Source organism: Callionymus lyra, chromosome 17, assembly GCF_982586985.1.
Source record: "Callionymus lyra chromosome 17, fCalLyr1.hap1.1, whole genome shotgun sequence".
In the NCBI taxonomy this organism is placed as follows: domain Eukaryota; kingdom Metazoa; phylum Chordata; class Actinopteri; order Syngnathiformes; family Callionymidae; genus Callionymus; species Callionymus lyra.
The window spans coordinates 22685064-22699282 of NC_141834.1; the positions used below are offsets into that span (position 1 = coordinate 22685064).

The following is a 14219-nucleotide window of genomic DNA, read 5'->3' on the forward strand; positions in this document are numbered from 1 at the left end:
GTATTGCTCTGTAAGTAACCACAGTATTGCTCTGTAAGTAACCACAGTATTGCTCTGTAAGTAACCACAGTATTGCTCTGTGAGTCACACAGTATTACTTGGCGATTGTTGTAGTTTTACTCAGAGACTCACAGAATTAATAATCCACAAATCCACAACAGTATAAGTCGGCGAGGCTCCATAGTAATGCTATAAAACCACACTATATTAGGTCAGTAATTATGAAACATTCCCAACCCTGTGCAAGCACAATATGTATATATATGGATTTTTATCCATATATATATATATATATATATATATATATATACACTTGTCTCCATATACTTGTCGTATATTCTAACAATCAGCTTGCGAGTTGTCGCTGTCAAAGTGTCATTGGTCAACCTCCGTGTCACTCGCACGCTTATACTACATATATATTGTTTGTATCCATATATTCTTGAGAGACACAACAAAAAAAATGTGTTTAGATTTTCTATGAAAGTTTATAATTTGATACTAGTGTAAATATAAGATATCTTGAATATTGTTTGTTCTCTGAGGTAGTAATTTTAAGATAAAGAAATGTCATCCATGAATTTTACAGCTGATCTTAACGTCTTAAATGTCTGTCTTCAGTACGGCATCGTGATCGACTCCGGCTCCTCGCGCTCCAACATCATTCTGTACCAGTGGCCCGGAGAAAAAGAGAACGAAACAGGAGTCGTTTCTGAGATCATGAACTGTAGAGTTGATGGTGAGTAGCAGTGTTTATGGACATAAATCTGGCAATAAAATATGCATCACGATACAAGGGCAACGATACAATAAATACAACAATGTATCTGTAGTATTGTCGAGTACTTGACTTTGGTGTTGTGATAGTGTAGAAACAAGGATATATGTGTAGTTTTGTCGAGTACTTGACTCTGGTGTTGTGATAGTGTAGTAACAAGAATATATGTGTAGTATTGTCCAGTACTTGACTCTGGTGTTGTGATAGTGTAGTAACAAGTATATATGTGTAGTATTGTCGAGTACATGACTCTGGTGTTGTGATAGTGTAGTAACAAGTATATATGTGTAGTATTGTCGAGTACTTGACTCTAGTGTTGTGATAGAGTAGTAACAAGTATATATGTGTAGTATTGTCCAGTACTTGACTCTGGTGTTGTGATAGTGTAGTAACAAGTATATATGTGTAGTATTGTCCAGTACTTGACTCTGGTGTTGTGATAGTGTTGTAACAAGTATATATGTGTAGTATTGTCCAGTACTTGACTCTGGTGTTGTGATAGTGTAGTAACAAGTATATATGTGTAGTATTGTCCAGTACTTGACTCTGGTGTTGTGATAGTGTAGTAACAAGTATATATGTGTAGTATTGTCCAGTACTTGACTCTGGTGTTGTAGTATTTACAGACCACATGACTCTTGATGAAGTCGTAACTACTTTCATTTGTTTTCAAACCAAAATATGTCCAAACATCAGCTTTAAAAGCTGCTGGACTCACTGTATCCTCTCGTCCTCAGCCAACATTCTTCCTTTAGCTGTGGAGGACGTAATGGCTGCTGCCATCTAGAGTCCTGAAGTTTAATACCAACGAAAAAATTATAAATGTTTGCATGTTAAGTTTTCATTTAAATAAATCTATATAATATATAAAAAACGTTGCAATATACAAGTATATCGACATTTTCTTAAATTCGTAGCGATTAGAGGTGTATTTGTACTTATATTTTTCAAACTAATTGTACATCTCCAGGTGACGGCATCTCCGAGATGAAAATCAACCCAGAGAAAGATGCTAAATCATGGAAATCCTTCAAGGAATGTATCGCCAAAATCTCCAAAGTCATCCCTCAGAAGAAACACAAAGCCACGCCTCTGTTTCTGGGAGCCACGGCCGGGATGAGGCTGCTCGAGTAAGACCCTCTTCTCGTTGATTCACTCGGTCCACAGCTGACTCTAATGTGGTTCACTACAAGAGAGAAGGACTCGGAGAGGGCCAGTGCGGTCATGAAGAGCCTGAAAGAATTCCTGAGCGTCCTGCCCTTCAAGTTCCAGAACGCCTCCATCATTTCTGGACAGGAAGAAGGACTGTACGGTTGGATCACAGTCAATTATTTGAAGGGGAAGTTTCTGGAGGTAAGACTGAATACAAGAGATTAACATTCCATAACTAGAGGTGACTTTTTCTTCATGGCTTGATGAGTCAGTGCTTGTTTAAGGGACGGTTTTTCTGGCCCCGCCCACTATTCCATTTTTCACTTTTGAATTCAACAACATTTATTTGAAATTAAAAACCCAACATTCCATATTAGGCCTCATCCCTCTCAACAAGCCTCTCAGTAACGGTGACCTGAACAGCTTCCATAATGCTTTGCCGCCCAGCCAACCAGTCACTTCTTTGTATCACTTTTGACATCATAGACATGCCATTTGAACAAAGTATAGTATACTACTATATAGTAAGGGTGGGTATTGGCAAGAATGTATTGATCGATACATATAACGAAACAGGGTCAACTATATGATATATTGAGATATATTGTGACACTGTAAAAACAAGTATATATGTGTAGTATTGTCCAGTACCTGACTCTGGTGTTGTGATAGTGTAGTAACAAGTATATATGTGTAGTATTGTCCAATACTTGACGAAGTCGTAACTGCTTTCATTTTTTTTCAAACCAAAATATGTCCAAACATCAGCTTTAAAGGCTGCTGGACTCACTGTATCCTCTCGTCCTCAGTCATAGATGACGTAATGAATGCTGCCAGCTGGCAAAAGGAAGTTTAATTTCAACAAAAAATTAACAAACACTGTGAAGATATGTTAATTGTAAATGAAAATATATACTTTTATTTTCCACACACCTTATTGAACTATAAACCATAAAGAACTATGGTAACATAAAAAATATGACTGGAAAGTCAAAAACAAATACGTGCAGTATCGTGCAAAAGAATATCGCAATATATGACCATTTATTTCTAACATTCCTACTGTATAGTATCAAGTTTTCTTTTAAAGCAAGACAACAGAAAGTGTACCGTGATATTTTACTGATTTTACAAAGACAACCTTAAAGGTTTAAAGTGCAACAGTCACAGTATATCAAGAACAAGGTACTGTCAGCTTCTTTCTCAATAGTTCTCGTACGTACAGTTGGTGTTTGTTCAATAACACTTAAATATTTACTTTCAGAAAAACACATGGAACAAATTGATGCGTCCACACGGAGCCGAGACCGTGGGCTCCATGGACCTGGGAGGGGCGTCGACTCAGATCGCCTTCGCCGTGGACGATAACCTCAGAGGCGAGGACTACCTGTCGGTGAAGCTCTACGGCTACGACTACAACGTCTACACGCACAGCTTCCTGTGCTACGGCAAGAACGAGGCGGAGAAGAAGGTCCTGGACAAGATCCTTCAGGTAGGAAGCAGAGTTCCTTCAATCCAACACGTGATCATTGAGAACAACAAGCTGCAGCACAGACGGTCAACCATTATCTCATTAACAACATTGATTTTTTTTCCTCCCTCTGGAGGAATTGCATTATTTCTGCAACATTTGTTACCGAAAACCTCGGAGAAATATGAGAAGCATCAGTAAATTGATTATACGTTGTTGCAGGTGCATCTTTCCTGCTGTACCTTTAATGGACTCGAGTGCTCAAGCAAACTTGAGAACAAAAAAATCATTCAAAAAAAGTTAGTGTGTTCACAGTAAGTGATAAAGTATACAAGTACAAAAGTGCATCATTAGTTTATACATTTTAAATGCGTGAAAACGAATAACTAAAATTGTATTTGAAAATTATTTAAACGATAAAACACTACATTGTTTGTGTTTACTTAATTGTAATTATTTAAAATTATTTTTAATTTAACGAATGAAACACACAGGATATGATGGAGCATGTTTTATTAACTTATGTTCGAATCACTTCATTCTAGTGTTTTTGGCTTCTTTCTGTGGACGCTAGGGGTCGTCAGTGAGGCAATAATAAATATTATTTTAAAAGTAAATAACGTGGTAAAAACAACAATAAAAGACACTTGCTTGAGCTGCAGTGAAGCCATAATTCTAACTTAAAGGAATAAAACTGTCAAACAGACCAACAAAGCAGCGAGAATATAAACATGCTACACAGCTATGTTAGCTTGTGGCTAATAAGCTAATCAGCTAACTTGCTAACATGAAGGTCCCGATGTGTTTATACTTAGTTTGGTTTAAAGAAAAGTGATCACAAGAAGAATTCAGATATTTAAAAGTGTTTTCACTCACCTTTGTTGAATGAAGTCTTTAAACGAGCATCACCTGAAACCACACCTGCGTCAGATCCTGCAGAAGATCACGTGACACGACCCATCACAACTCAAACCACGTGACTCGAAAAATTAACTTGCAATATATTTATATATATAATGAAATAAGAAAATATTCTTTATTTCAACTGCAAATATTTACCTTTCTGTATCAAATTAATCATTTGAATACAGTTTTCGGCAAATGTTTATTTAAAATGTGTTTTATATTATGTTCAACAGATATATCAGTATCTATGAACGTATATTGATGCCATCAGAATATCTAATCTTTGTATGTAATATTTCAAATTGTATTTAAAAGTTGTAAATGTTTTAAGTGTTCATTTTGTATTGTTATTATTCAATTCAATTATTTCTATAGTGAAAAGTTGAATCAATTTGTGTTAAATAATTAAATTCAATAACATGTTTGTCAAAAAATGGTTGAATTTGTTTTTAATAATTTAATTTAAAAAATCTAATATTTTAAATAATTAATTACATTTATTATTTATTCGTAGCCTTTTAAATGTAATATAAAATACTGTTACAGGAAACCAAGAAAGTACTGCGCCACTTAAACTTTCAGCCAATCATGTGACACTTCCTCATTTTTAAATATTAAATTCATAGAATTTAACTATTTTAATTAATCAATTAAAACACATTCAACCTTTCAATATAGAAATCATAAAATTCAATGAAAACAAGGTTAAAAAATAAATAGAACATGTACAATTTTTATATATATATATATATAAATTCATTTTAAATTCCACCATTTAATCTTCTGATTCATTTAAAGCTATTTCTTTAATTGACTATAAAATGTTTTATCATTGTTTAAAATCGATAAACATTCATACAGGATTGTATTTATTTATTGTACTTTACCATTGTTTGCCTAAAATGTTGACGGTGAAGATCCTTCTCTCCCGCCGGCGCCGCAGGCCTCTTCGGACCCCAAGTACGTGGAGAACCCCTGCTACCTGGAGGGCTCCAACGTCACCATGAAGTACTCGGCCATCTACGACACCGAGTGCACCAAGAAGCCCGCCAACATGGACCCGGACGCCGAGTTCTTCATGGTGGGAGCTCCGGACTCGGAGCGATGCGGGAAGATCGTCAGGTCCATCTTCGACTTCAACACCTGCTCCGCGGCCCAGTGTTCCTTCAACGGCGTGGAGCAGCCGCCGGTGGCCGGAGCCTTCATGGTAAACGTCGGGTGACGACCCGTTTGACCCGCCGCTCAATGACCCTGTGGTTGCAGGCGTACGCCGGCTACTTCTACACGGCCAGGGCCATGCTGCTCAACGGCACCTCGGATCTGGAGCAGTTCCGTGACGGGCTCTCCAAGTTCTGCAACACCCACTGGACGGTGGTGAGTGGTCGGGTTGTGTGTTTGAGTGTTTGTTGTGATGTGCGACGACCGCACGGAGTGACCGCTAACATCCGTCACATCCAACCATCTGGATTATTTCCGGGGTCCCCCTCTGGCTCTCCAGGTGACACGGTGAACGAACCCGTTCATGTCCACAGTCGGACCCGGGTCCATCTAGATCTCTTGGTGTTTTCAGACCTTTTTTTGATCTTCAAACTCCACCAGTCGCTCCACAATAGTCACTTTCTCTTCATCTTGCTGGTGACTCACGCACTTCTTCTCACTTGTGAGAAAAGACGGACTGGAATTTTTAGTCTGGGGGTTCGTCTGTCAGAAGACACTGGACCCTCTCACTCCTCCAGTAATGAACGAGTGATAAACGAGTGTTTCCTCAGGCAAGAATTCAGGCTTTTCATCTCCACAATTATGTCCATCTGTCGCCGGATTTATGGTCCAGATGAATCGTTCACTGAGTCCTTCACATGAGTGTCGCACGTTGACAAGAACATATGGTGAGAAGATGTGAAAGAAAAACTCTTGAATGAAGACACTCCAGCTCCAACATCTGCACTTCATCTTCACTTTGGCCGGCGTTTGGACGTTTCCTCTGAGGAGGAAGGAATTCTGACGGAACATGACTTGAGAAGTTTTATTTCTGTCTCCAGATGAGCGCACAGAGGCCGTGGATCTCCGCACGTTACCTGAGGACCTACTGTTACGCCGTCCACTACGTCTTCACGCTGCTGCACGACGGATACAAGTTCGACGCCGAATCGTGGAAGAAAATTGATTTTGAGAAAGAGGTGAGTGGATTATTCTCTTCCATCACCGCGATCGTCGCAACTATTCTTTTGTTTGAATGTGGATTCAAGTGATGGTTCACCCAAAATTAAACTTCACTCATTAGTACCGTATTTTCTGGACTATAAGTCACTCGAGCACGCGTCGCTCCAGCCATAAAATGCATAATAAAGAACGAAAAAAACATATATAAGTCGCATCATCACATGTCGTCTTGAAAGACAATTGAAAATAAAACTAGAGGCAACAACAGAATAATGTTACGTTACATGAAGTGAGAACCTGGTATGTTAACATAACATATGAAGAGTTATTCAGAGAACTATAGCATAAATAACTAACTAGTTTACCAAACCATCCGTGTAACTCCAAATAACTCTTCATCCTCGTGTCACTTTTAAACAACTAACTAACTCCGGAGGTAGAAGATGCTTCCTCTTCTACGTGGAAATGATCAGGCCTAGAGCGCCCTCTGGTGGTTTAGTGTGAAAATAACATGTGAAATGATATACCGCTAATAATGTGTTAATAATTTCACACATAAGTCGCTCCAGAGTATAAGTCTCACCCCCGGACAAACTATGAAAAAAAACTGCCACTTATAGTCCGGAAAATACGTATAAACAAACATTTTTGTTCATTTTAATGTAGTGAACATCTTCGTCCAAAAAGACACTTAAAAACATCCAAACACCTTTAAACTGCTCGTCTGTAACTCTTGGATGTAAGCTCCACATGAGGAGAATTGATCAGAAAAAACAAACTCAAATAAGTCGTTATTTTAAGCTTGTTTTTCGTAGAAGCTAACAGGCTAACAAGCTCCATGGACAGGAATTACAAACTACTCTACTGTCTACACTACTGTTTACTGGAAGCTCTTGCGATATTTACCCGAAGTTCTTCCTGTTTGTGTAGCGTGTTATTGTTTAATCCTATGCTACACTTTTTTTCCTCAACAATTCTCCTCATGTGGAGCTTCAATAACAGACGTCACAGACGAGCAGCATATGGAGGTGTTTGGATGTTTTTAAGTGTCTTTTTGGACGAAGACAACTGAGCTCCAGTCGCTACATTAAAATGAACAAACATTTTTGTCTATAACTCTAACAAGAACACATTACTCTGAAAATAAAGCAACATTAGTCGACATCAATAGAAAAAGAGTTAGAATTTTGACTGAATTAATCCTTTAAGAGTTTTAGGACGAAGGTAAGTAGTAGTAAATCAGAAGTATTGTTTCAGAAAAGGTTATACCGTTGAACAACAACCTGGTTTAGTACTTTATATCGCTTCAGGAGACATTAGTTTGGCCGCAGTTCAATCAGCGCTGAGGAAGTTAAACCTGGTCGACAGTTAGAGCGACTCAAGGCTGCTTGTGGACTCAAATGTTTGTGACTTGACAAGGCAAGACTTTTGACCTACCACTAAGTTTAGACCCCCCTATTTAGATTGACCTATTATTATTATCAACTAGTACCATTACTAGAAGTCAACCCAGCCCACATTGATGTGGCGGGAACTTTTCACTTTTCAAAACAGACAACAAAGTGATTAATTATGTCATCATGAGTTATTTTGGTCCCTCGTTCATTCTTTCAAATGTTAAACGTTGGAATATCTGGCGAGGAGGCCCCGTGACTGGAAGAGCCCGAGGCTCCGTTGAGCAACGATTACAATGAACGCCTTCAACGACTGGAGATTCCCTCGCAGCAGCCTCGGGTCACGACAGGAAACACGTTGAATAGATTCGGAGCAGAGACTTCCACGGAACGTCCCTCCTGGCCACGGTCCAGGCGTGACGGCGTGCCAACGAGAACGTCGGCTGATCTTTGAGAGCGGAACCCTCGGATGACTCATCACGAGGAGCATCTGAAGATGTTGTTGTTCTTCCTCCAGGTGGACGGCACCAGCGTGGGCTGGGCTCTGGGGTACATGCTGAGCCTGTCCAACATGATCCCGTCCGAGCTGGAGACCACCACTCCCATGGCCGGCGCCGTCTTCGCCGGACTGGTCTTCCTGTTCGCGGCGCTGCTCATCATCGCCGTCGTCCTGTTCCTCATCACGCTCGTCCGCTCGTGCTACTGACGCTCCTGATCATGTGACTTTTCTCAGGGACCCAAGCCCGCCTCAGAAGAAACGCTCGATGTTATTCGTCCATGAAACGGCCTCGTCTGTGTTCGAAGGCCGAACTTCCTCCTTGCATGTCGTCCTCAGTGCAGCAACATATTTGAGTCAGGATTGAGAGCCACTAGATCTTAGTGACTTTGGTTCCAGAGGTTCTGGAGGGACCGACCCCGGGTTCTAACGAAAGCGTCTGCCTCACGTTAGCGTAGCATTTTAGCAACGTCTTGTCCTGTCAGGTCAGCTTCTCTGTCGAGGCTCTTCTCGCTCAACCAAGAAAGGATTTCAAGGTTGCGCCATAGTTGGGGGACCACGGTATTTAAAGAGAATTCTGAGCCGCTCTAGTAGAAGAACTTACATTTCTCCTTCAAACTCTTCACTGGCTTCCAGTTTCCTGGTTCTTACTTTCAGATCTATTCATGGTCAGACCTTCCATCAGTGATCTGATCCAGACTTACACCCCAGCCCGGGCTCTGAGGTCTGTGGATCAGAATCTACTTATGGTTCCTGAACACGGTTCAGGACCAGAGGAGAGAAATCTTTTCAGGCTGTTGCTCCTAAGCTTTGGTACGATCTTCTCTCTCTTTGCACTTGATGATCTACTGACTCCTTCAAGAAACATCTGTGTTTGATGATCTACTGACTCCTTTAAGAAACATCTTAAGACGTTTCTATTTGTTCAGGCTTTTCCTTGATTCTCTGAGACTCTTGTTTTGTTATCAGTTTTATCTTGACCTTCAAAGTATGTACTTTATTGAATATTGTTTTGATTGTTGAAGCGCTTTGTGACCCTGGTCTGGAAAAGCGCTCTATAAATATAAATGACTTACTTACTTACTTACAAAAGAGTCTTCCCTGGTGTTGTCCTAGTAGAAGTGTTGTTCTGTAGATAGACTTTATTGATCCCTCTGGAGGTCTTGAGTATGTCAAGGGCCGTGAAGGGACCGGACTATAAGGAGTATTACTCTGAGAGGCTCCTGACCACAGAGCCTCGCAGAGTAATACTACGGAGTTTAAGTATATTAACAAAGTGGGACTAGAACATTTTCACAGATTTTTGGGTTCATGTACGATAAATCGGTTCAAGAAAGTACGGCCAGAATTATAACGTGAGGTCCTTCGACTTCTTTACAACATTTAAAAGGAGGAGGTTTTGAAAAACATGGCAAACGCAGACACTTTCGGTGGAACCAGGAGGGAGACGGTCCAGGAACAAGATGAAGCGCAAGTTTTGCTCGAATGTTCAAATAAATGTCCAACAATTAGAACTTTGTGTCTTAAAATATCAACATTTAAATGTGTGTTTACTCTGAAGAGATCCCACTCGTATCACACGATGTGAACACACAAGCTTGTGTCTATAAATGTGTTTGTTTTTCTTCAGATCGTCAACATCAGTGGAGTCACATGTTTTCTGTGCTGATGGTTCGTCTCGACCTCTGAAGATCTTTGTCGCTCATTATGAACTTGTATGAAGGATCAAAAAACTTTAAACTCTCGGAACGGTTTCCAGGCGTCTGGTAATATTTCCTGATTAAAAAAAAAACAAAACGTTAAACTCTCGGAACTGTTTCCAGGCGTCTGGTAGTATTTCCTGATTTAAAAAAAAACAAAACTTTAAACTCTTGGAACTGTTTCCAGGCGTCTGGTAATATTTCCTGTTTTATAAAAACAAAACTTTAAACTCTCAGAACTGTTTCCAGGCGTCTGGTAATATTTCCTGTTTTATAAAAAAAAAACTTTAAACTCTCAGAACTGTTTCCAGGCGTCTGGTAATATTTCCTGATTTAAAAAAAAACAAAACTTTAAACTCTCAGAACTGTTTCCAGGCGTCTGGTAATATTTCCTGTTTTATAAAAACAAAACTTTAAACTCTCAGAACTGTTTCCAGGCGTCTGGTAGTATTTCCTGATTTAAAAAAAAACAAAACTTTAAACTCTCGGAACTGTTTCCAGGCGTCTGGTAATATTTCCTGATTTAAAAAAAAACAAAACTTTAAACTCTCGTAACTGTTTCCAGGCGTCTGGTAATATTTCCAGATTTATGAAAAAAAAACAAACAATTTCTGTCGTGTTCATTTCATTGTAAAATGTTATAAAAGCAGCAACAAAGCACACAACGTTGAAGTTCAGCTGCAAAGCTACTGAAATAAAGTGTATTTAGTGAAAGAAATACTATTTCATTCAAGCATTTCAATCGTAACATGAGCTTAGATTGTTTCTGTGCATTATGGGCTTTGTATCACGAGCTGTATCCGATGAAGCTTCATGAAGCAAGCGACCACTAGATGGCACTGTAGTGGTGGATTTAAAACAAATGTCAAATAAAAAAAGCTTCATGAAGCAGTTGACCACTAGATAGCGCTGTCATGGTGGATTTAAAGAAGCTTCACCACCACCAGTACTAGTTCTGGTGTAAGTCATGTCAACCTGTTTTCTATGGACAGCACTTGACTTTAGTGGAACTAATATGGTTCCAAAATGCACTGCAACAGTTGAAGCTCCAACGACCGTCATAAAATCTAATGATTAATTCATTTTTAATATTGAGTTTGACTTCTCTGGTCTGGAAACCTGCCAATGTAAATGATTTCCCTTCAAATTTGATGAACAAATATAAGATAGTTGTTGTTCCAGTGTTGCTACGTCTTGACATGTGTTGACACATGTTGACTGTTTGTTCTTAAATATGGTTTTAATGTCATCGATGGCTCAGTCGGAGGTTGGTTTTATCTCAGGGAAGAGAAAGGATCATTTTCGTTCAACACAGCAACATCACACACACACACACATGCTGTTGAAATACAAGCATGTTGTAGTTTTGGTATGTTTCGGTAAAGTTGTGTAGTTGCAGTTGCACTGGTTGTATACTATTCTATATTGTCTGTTTGTTAACCAAAGAAATCCTCTTTATTAACCAATTAAAATTGAATGAAAAAAACGTGTCTGTGTCATTCTGGTCACATGTGTGTCTCACATTATCATACCATTTGACGTCACAGATTGTGTGATCGATTAGTCAGGTCTGCCGCAGTCAGCAGCTCCATTGACTGTCACTTAAAAGTTGCAAGATTATAACAATTGATGTCAATGCTTCCGAATAGTTTGTATGAAAACCAGCTTAGATATCCTGCATCAAACCACTGATCATCCACATTTGTGAGTCTGTGACGAAACAACATTCGAAGCAACATAAAACATTCAAATAGTTAAAACTTTCACGTCATTGCTTCTTGTCCAGTGCGGCAGCAGCATCTAGTGGCCAAGCGTGGTATTGCAGCATGAAAGGCTATGACTCCGTATGAAAACCTTAATTTTTTTTTATTGAAAGTTTTTGTTTTTTTTGTAGAAAACAAACAGACCAAAAGAGACACTTTTATCTACAGCAATATCCACTGCTTCTACAGACACTCTCACGATTTGAAAGACATGGAAGGCGTGTGACCAAGCAAATAAAAAAATAGCATCATTAAAGTTGTTTTTTCTTCTGCAGAACTTCTTCTTTGTACAAAAAGAGGATCGTTTTTAAGCTTTCGTTTCCACCTTGAGTTCGTTTTCAATATATTTATACCATGCTTCTTTTTTTCTCCTCCTTTTTTTCCACCCAGAGCAGCGTTTTCACGTCTTTTCTTTCCCTGGAAAAGAGGCACAAATCTTCTTTAACTGGTTTCTAACTTCTCGTCCCTCAGACGTGGAACCTTCACTCTGACGGTTCTTAGCAGCTCAACATCTCTCGTGGAAAACAGAATCAAAGGAAAACTTGGGAGAGACTTTCACGTCACATTCCTTCTTCATATCAGGGATGAAGTTATCAGGACATCAGAAGATTTCATGGTTGAATTTAACACCTTTTAGAAATGTTTACTTTTAAGCATTTAAAAATAATATTTTTTAATAATTGAATTCAATTGTTTCTATGTGGAAAGGTTGAATTAAGAAAACAAAATTAAATTAAAAATAGTTTGCACTTTAAATATTCATTTTTTTATTTTGAATTAAATAGACTCAGAATAAAAAAATAAGTTAGAAAATGTTTTTTTCAACGATTATCGAAAGAAGATTATAAAACTTTACGAGCAATAAGAAAAAAAAACAAGAATTTAGAAAATATTCTACGCCCTCCCAAAAAAATCTACATTTAAATATATCAAGTATTTAATTCCGTTATTCAATAAAAACAATTCTTAATTTTAGAATATAAATTGTTTAATTCAATTAAAAAAAAGTATTAAATGCTTAAAAACAACATAAAAAAAAGTTGAAACATTATAAATATTAAGTTCAACTGATCAATATCCTGATGTCACTGATATTTTCCATATAAAAGTTATTTTTAATCACGGGTCCGTCGCCCACTTTCATTTGTAACTCACAATAAATACATGTTTCGGATCAGAATTTTGAGCAGGAAACACAAACACCGAGGTGTTCCTTGAAGAGCTGCAGGAGGCGTCTGGGCGTCTGCAGCGCTGCCCCCACGACGCGACTCAGACGCCGCCCTCAGGAAGAGCTAAAGTTACAGAAGTTTGACAGAGTTTCCTCGTCTGAGGCGAGACACGAAGACTCGTGGATGTTGTGATGCGTCGACACACGGACAAGAATGAAAAACAGAAGAAGTTCTTACTCGCTTTCTTCATCTTTGGTTTTCAACGTGTTCACCTGCAGCCAGAGCGACACACAAACCTACTTCTACACACTTTTGTGTGGTTCAGAACCTTTGAGGAGTTAAAACCACATCAAGGAAAGAAACTTTGACAGAATATTCACCTTTAAATTAAGATTATTTGATGTTTTTTACATTTTTTAAATATAAATGGCTGAGTTTTCTAGAATTAATCTACACACATCCAGACACACACACACTAATGTCTTTGCAGACGCTCACACGACACATGGATGAACACAAAAAGCTTTACAAATACGGACACGGGAACAGACACACACACCACAAGAATCAACAACTTGACAAACAGCAGCAAACACACAAAGAGATGCACTCAAGAACAAAATAATTCACACACAACATAACTAGCCCCACCACACACACAGACACACACATAAGAAAAAAAGGCCTCACACACAACAAAGACACACACAAGGAGACGAATACTTCCAGAAACTAAGCCGGCTACACACACACAAAAACACTTATAATGAAACATGCTTCACACACTGCAAAGACACACACATGGAGACGCACAAATGAGAAAAAAAAGACACACACATGGGGACGAACATATAAGAAAAAAAAAGACACACATTGGGACAAATACTACCAGAAATGGAACCTCTCAGACACACACAAACACACAGAGACACGCACCGGAAAAAAATGCTTCACACACCACGAAGACACACATGGTGACGAACATTATCAGAAACTAACCTCGCCACACATACACGAACATAAGAAAAAAAGTATTTACACATAACAAAGACACACACATGGGGACGAACACTCTCAGAAACGAACCCAGCCAGACACACACACACAAAAACACAGAGGGATACACAAGAAAACAAGTCCTCAGAGACCACAAAGACACACACACATGGAGACAAACACTATGATAAATGGAACCTCTTAGACACACACAGGATTTTTTTTACACACAAA

The 14219-nt window shown here is 38.8% G+C and overlaps 1 protein-coding gene across 3 annotated transcripts in view; it reads left to right on the top strand.

Annotated features, from left to right (window-relative positions):
* The window catches only part of entpd3 (ectonucleoside triphosphate diphosphohydrolase 3), a 257655-nt gene that overhangs the window by 5273 nt on the left and 238163 nt on the right, over positions 1-14219 (top strand). Inside the window, exons 3-11 of one of the 3 annotated variants that reach the window (XR_015713606.1) lie at positions 622-739; positions 1749-1908; positions 1972-2131; positions 3195-3422; positions 5251-5514; positions 5571-5681; positions 6347-6484; positions 8379-10116; positions 10181-10468. Coding sequence is in view for 1 of the 3 variants with exons in the window: in XM_087812115.1 (XP_087668241.1) it covers positions 622-739; positions 1749-1908; positions 1972-2131; positions 3195-3422; positions 5251-5514; positions 5571-5681; positions 6347-6484; positions 8379-8567 (1368 nt within the window). In the remaining 2 variants the exon portion in view is untranslated. Of the gene's footprint in view, positions 1-621; positions 740-1748; positions 1909-1971; positions 2132-3194; positions 3423-5250; positions 5515-5570; positions 5682-6346; positions 6485-8378; positions 10469-14219 lie in introns of those variants that run through there. The other 2 variants (XR_015713607.1, XM_087812115.1) reach the window with 2 other exon arrangements.